General features: G+C 41.4%; 1 protein-coding gene across 1 annotated transcript; it reads left to right on the forward strand.

The window, feature by feature from the left end:
• Positions 1–4,875: 4,875 nt before the first annotated feature.
• LOC132008382 (olfactory receptor 4X2-like) lies at positions 4,876–5,805 on the forward strand. The gene has a single exon (XM_059386920.1). It carries the CDS (start codon positions 4,876–4,878, stop codon positions 5,803–5,805), a length of 930 nt encoding a protein of 309 aa, XP_059242903.1.
• Positions 5,806–6,541: the final 736 nt, after the last annotated feature.

Raw genomic sequence — 6,541 nt, forward strand, 5'->3', positions numbered from 1 at the left:
TTTACCTGTAAGGAACAGAGTCTAAAACAAGCTAGAAGTCAAGAACTAGACAGTTCAGGATGGAAATGGTCTCTCTTGCTTTTTCATCCTTTATAGCTTTCACTGCCATCTCGTGGCCCAAGATGGTGCTGCAGAGGCAAGAAGAGTGGCAGCATTCCTGGCATCAGTGAAGACAAAGGGACAAAATAAATACATGTCCCCTTTCTTAGAGTTGCAAGGGAGGCTGGGTAATGTAATTTTTATTCCAGGTGGGTTTGTGCCCAGATAAAAATTCAGAGTTCCTAAAATTATAGAAGGAATGAAGGAGAAAACAAATGCTGGGAAACCTACCAGCAATCTCTGCTTCTGAATAAATTAGGCACAAGAGTTGAGCACAAACTTGGGTATTCTGACACCAAGATCAGAGGTTCCTTCCTTTGTGGTTCCCCATCCCAGCTGTTTTTTTTTTTTTTTTAATTGAGATCTAATTTATATTAGGTGAAATGTTCAGATCTTAAGTGTACAACCCAATAAGTTTTGACAAATTTAGTGTCGGGAATATTTCCAGTTTGTCCCAACCAAGATGTAGAATATTTCCATCACCCCAGAAACTTCTCTCGTGATGCCTCCCAGGCAATCTCCACTCCCCATATGCAACTATTGATCTAATTTTTATCATCATGGAAGTTTTGCTCCTTCAAAAACTCATAAAACAGAATCATAAATCATGTATGCTATTGTGCCTGACTTCTTTCACCCAACATAATATTTTTAAAGATTCGTTGTGTCGTATGGGTGTGTGCATAAAGAATGAATTTTGGAACACTGAAAAAAAAAAAAAAGATTCATTGCATTGTGGGTTACAATAGTTTGTTCTTTTTGTTTGGTTAATAGTATTCCATTGTATACATATACCACAACAGAAGAAAATGTATTCTCCTGCTGGTGGACATCCAGTTTGATTTCAGTTTTTGTTTGTTTCATAACATATCTAAATCTAAATCATTCCCAGTGGACATTTTTTTCATAACAAACAAATGTCCATTCCCAGTGGACATTTGTTTCATAACAAACAAAATAAAACAAATAAAAGCTACTATACATATTTGTTGACATTCCCATTAAAAAAAAAACATAAATAGAACTTCCCTATGACCCTGCAATTGCACTCCTGGGTATTTACCCCAAAGATACAGATGTAGTGAAAAGAAGGGCCATCTGTACCCCAATGTTCATAACAGCAATGGCCATGGTCGCCAAACTGTGGAAAGAACTAAGATGCCCTTCAATGGATGAATGGATAACGAAGATGTCGTCCATATACACTATGGAGTATTATGCCTCCATCAGAAAGGATGAATACCCAACTTTTGTGCAACATGGACGGGACTGGAAGAGATTCTGCTGAGTGAAATAAGTCAAGCAGAGAGAGTCAATTATATGGTTTCACTTATTTGTGGAGCATAACAAATAACATGGAGGACATGGGGAAATAGGAGAAGGGAGTTGGGGGAAATTGGAAGGGGAGGTGAGCCACGATAGACTATGGACTCTGAAAAACAATCTGAGGGTTTTGAAGGGGCCGGAGGTGGGAGCTCGGGGTACCAGCTGGTGGGTATTATAGAGGGCACGGATTGCATGGAGCACTGGGTGTGGTGCAAAAATAATGAATACTGTTATGCTGAAAATAAAAAATAAATTAAAACAAAACAAAAAAGCATAAACCAAATGAACTATTTATTTATTTATTTATTTATTCTGCAAAATACCTTCTTGGAAGATCTATGTATAGATATATTCCTAATTCTGAATGAATCTGTGCATCATTTATAATGGTGGGGTTTGATTAGAACTGGAGAAGGGAGGGATTAACCCATAGCCAATGGGCTAATCTTTACTAGGTTAGGAAATGAAACCAACCTCTTTTTTTTTTTTTTAAGATTTTATTTATTTATTTGACAGAGAGAGATCACAAGCAGGCAGAGAGGCAGGCAGAGAGAGAGGAGGAAGCAGGCTCCCTGCTGAGCAGAGAGCTCGATGTGGGGCTCGATCGTAGGACTCTGAGATCATGACCTGAGCTGAAGGCAGCGGCTTAACCCACTGAGCCACCCAGGCGCCACCTGAAACCAACCTCTTATAACAAATGAAACTTAGGTGAACGGACAGTTTTATACCACAAACATTTTTAACAAATGTGTTTCCTATAACAAATATTTATAGACTCACATTAAAAAATTATCTCCCTTAGATTTTTAAACTGTGTATTTCAATATAGAATATATTTTGGCAGATTTTCACAGAATCTCAACCTCATGATGACCTGTTAGAGAATAAATACATGTTTTACTTCAAGATTTGGAGCTTTCTTGTAATTGCGTCCTATTAGAGTCCTATATAGAGTAAGTGCAAACTCTAGGTGAATTTATTCTTTTACATTTTTTATTGATTCTGAAGTTACCTACACGGATGTACGAGATTTTATCATCCAGGTCTTGCTTCCCCTGGGGTTGTCTTCTGGATTAGGAAGGGGAAAGGTATGGCTGGCTCTCTGGGAGCAATCTTTTCTTACTTGATCATGGAGGCGTCCCCCTGGTATTTCTCAAGCAGTGCAAACTCAAGGCTTAGCTGCCAGAATTCAGGAATACCTGGGAGGCAAGTCTACTTAACTCTTATTTTAAATCAGATGGAACTGAGACTCAGTGGCTTGGTCTCAGCATTTCAAAGTCTGAGGCTACAGGGTGGGCAGATCCTCCATCCGGAAACTCCTGCAATATATGAGCTCTGGTTGGTAGCCAGGTCTTAATATTTTCCAATTGGCTACCTGAGGAACTTGCAAAAGCTGTCTATTATTCTCTGGGGATAATTTAAATCTCTGCATTCAATGCGCAAGAAAGGGAATGTTGCCATCAAGTGCATGGCATTTTACAAAGTGCTCTCACATAGTTCTGGTCTTTGCCCGAGACAAGCTAGACAAAGTAGAAGGTACTGGGATTCAGTGATGGAGAAGCTATGGTCTTGGTTCTTGGGGATCTTTGTTTTTTCAATATTTACTGACCACCTATAATGTACCAAATACTGGGCTAAAAAAGCTAGGGAATGTCTATGCCCTCCGTATCCACTGTTCATTCTATTTTTTTTTTTAAAGTAATTTCTACATCAACGTGAGGCTAGAACTCACAACCCCAAGATCGAAAGTTGCATGCTGTACTGACTGAGCCAGCCAGGTGCCTCTCCTTACAGTCACTGAATGTTCATTCTTTCTACATTCATACTATCTATCACTGAATGCTAATGTTGGTGGTGCTTCAATTAGCACTGGAGATGGAGTATAAGCCAGCTATAATCCCTAGAAAATTCACAGTTTATTGGCGGGGGGGTTGACGGCCACAAAGCAATTACAACTTAGTGTAGAAAGTGCTGTGATTTGAAAATGTCCTGTGAAAAGAGGGCCACTGACTTTAAGGGTTTCTGGTTTCTGGGAAGAATTAAAGGCAGCACAGAGGAAGGGAACTTAAGTTCTGGGATGGGCTGGGGAATGGGAATCTACCAGTGAGGCAGGTAGTCTCTTCATGTTGCAGTTGGACATTGAATCTGTGAGAGGTTAAAGAACTTTTTAGCTATCACATAGATACCACCCCAAGAAACCTGATGTCAACATGGGAGTCTGGACTGCTAGCAGTGCTTTCTTCCTTGAATGGCCTCTTGTTAAAATTCCGCAGCTGAGCTGAGAGTTTGGTGCTGGTCTCTACTGTCTTTGTCTCTGAAGACAGAAACTCTATTGGTGATCCCCTTTTGGTGATTCCCTTCTGGTCATGGTGATCCTTGACCTGCTGAGCCTGCCCCAGTTGCTAGAGGAAGAAAGATTTGTGGTAGGAGTGGATGTCATGTCACTCTTAGTCTCAGAACCCAGGAACCTCACTGTAGGAGGGACTGTTTTGATACATACAGACCTCAGCCACCTTGGGTTAAGTCCAGCATGACTGAGGACAGTGTGCAAATCAGTCAGTGCACAATATTGGTGATGCCACAAGGTGTTGGAAGGCTGGATGTGGAGAAGAATGTGTCAGAGAATATGTGTGCCGTCTGGCCAGAGGGTGTTTTGTGTTTCTTTTGCCACTAGGGGACATATGATAGGAGGTATTAGTGAAGAGAAGAACGGTGTATGGATGGAACTAGATCCTTGGAAAGGGATGAGGTCACCAAGTGACCAAGTAGAAGGAGGGAATTAGAAGAAGGAAAAATAAGAATGAATGCTGAGAGTCAAGAGACATTTTTTCTGGTCTGAAGGGTAAGTGGAGAGGTTAGAATGATATTCTGCAAACCAAGAATGGACAGAGAACAAAAGGAAGTGGGAGGGAGAGAAGCTGCTGGCAAAAGACAGCTAAAAGCATTTAAAAGCCATACAGAGACCTGTAACATGGAAATAGCACCACTGTCCTTGCTGCCACCATCATCCAAGGAGGCATTCGTCTCCTAATAGGTGCCCCTTCTGCTGGTCTGCTCACACTAGTCCAACTTCTACATACAAAGTGACTTTACTTCCCAGTTGACTAATATTCCTGATGAGTCTCCATGGTCTGCAGGATAAACCCCCAAGTGCATAACCATCCCTCAGGAAGTGGTAATAAACTCTGCCTCTAGTTTTATCTTTGCTCTTCTGCCCTTTACTTCAGCTACAGTTGGGTGGATTTTCGTGGCTTTGTACACTCTTCTTACTTTTTGGAATGATCTTCCCTTCTTCTATACTTAAACTAACTTCTACTTATCTTTTAATATCCAGCTCACAAACTTTTCAGATTTGCAAGGGATTATTATGTAATTCATGCACTTGATGAAGCAGTCTTTTGTTTCATTTCAGATCACCCTACCCTAATCATTGCCTCCTCTGGTGACTTCATGGCTAATACACACAATGTGACTGAATTCATTTTCCTGGGACTTTCTCCCAATCAGAAGGTGCAGAAACTTTTCTTTGTGCTATTTCTGCTTTTGTACTTAGCAGTTGTGCTGGGGAATTTCCTCATTGTGCTCACGGTCATGACCAGCAGAAGTCTTGGTTCCCCTATGTACTTCTTCCTCAGCTACCTGTCCTTTGTGGAGATCTCCTACTCCTCAACTATAGCTCCCAAACTCATCAAGGATTTGCTGGCTGAAAGGAAAGCAATTTCTCTGTGGGGCTGCATGACACAGCTTTTCTTTATGCACTTCTTTGGTGGCACTGAGATCTTCCTGCTCACTGTGATGGCCTATGACCGCTATGTGGCCATTTGTAGGCCCCTCAACTATACCACTATCATGAACCGGCAGGTATGTGCTGTCCTGGTGGGAATGGCATGGGCTGGGGGCTTTGTGCATTCCTTTGCCCAAATCCTTTTAATCTTTCACTTGCCCTTCTGTGGTCCCAATGTGATTGACCACTATTTCTGCGACCTCCTTCCCCTGCTCAAACTTGCCTGCTCTGACACCTTCCTAATTGGTCTGCTGATTGTTGCCAATGGAGGGACTTTGTCTGTGATCAGCTTTGTGATCATCTTAGCCTCCTATATGGCCATTTTGCTCCATCTGAGGACTCGAAGCTCTGAGGGGCGGAGCAAGGCCCTCTCCACCTGTGGGTCACATATCACTGTGGTTACCTTGTTCTTTGGGCCATGCATCTTCATCTATCTAAGGCCTTCTACCACCTTGTCTATAGACAAGACAGTGGCTGTATTCTACACAGTGATCACCCCACTCCTCAACCCTGTCATCTACTCCTTGAGAAATGCCGAAGTGAAGAAGGCCATGAAGAAGCTGTGGATCAGGACAATGAAGCTAGATAAGAAATAGAGGCCAAGTCTTGGCATTGATCGTGTGTGTGGAGGGGTGCTGAGTCCAAACTGAAGGGGCAGAATGAGATGAAGGAAAGTTCCCAGGGCTTTTATCTCTAGAGTAATTGTTGTTTCTAGAGTAATTCTAAGAGTCTCATCTTCAGAAACTCTTCTAATCACTTTTAAGATAATTCCTCTTATGGATGTTCTGTAACTTGATTAGGCATTTTATGTTAGATGTTTAGGTTGTTTCTAATCTTTTTCTGCTATAAATAACACTATGGGAGTATTTTTTTTAAAGATTTATTTATTTGGGAAAGAGTAAGGGTGAGGGGGAAGAGCGTAGAAAGGAGAGAGAGAGAATTCTTGAAGGAGATCCTGCTCTGAGTGTGGAGCCCAATGCAGAGCTTAATCCCAGGACCCTGAGAACATGACCTGAGCCAAAATCAGGAGTCGGATCCTTAACGGACTGAGTCACCCAGCAGCCCCACTGTGGAAGTATTCTTTTTTTTTTTCTAATTTATTTATTTATTATTATTTTTTAATAAACATATAATGTATTTTTAAAAATTTTTTATTTCTTTTCAGCGTAACAGTATTCATTGTTTTTGCACCACACCCAGTGCTCCGTGCAATCCGTGCCCTCTCTAATACCCACCACCTGGTTCCTTCACATATAATGTATTTTTATCCCCAGGGGTATAGGTTTGTGAATCACCAGGTTTACACACTTCACAGCACTCACCATAGCACAT

This window comes from Mustela nigripes, unplaced genomic scaffold, assembly GCF_022355385.1.
Source record: "Mustela nigripes isolate SB6536 unplaced genomic scaffold, MUSNIG.SB6536 HiC_scaffold_148, whole genome shotgun sequence".
In the NCBI taxonomy this organism is placed as follows: domain Eukaryota; kingdom Metazoa; phylum Chordata; class Mammalia; order Carnivora; family Mustelidae; genus Mustela; species Mustela nigripes.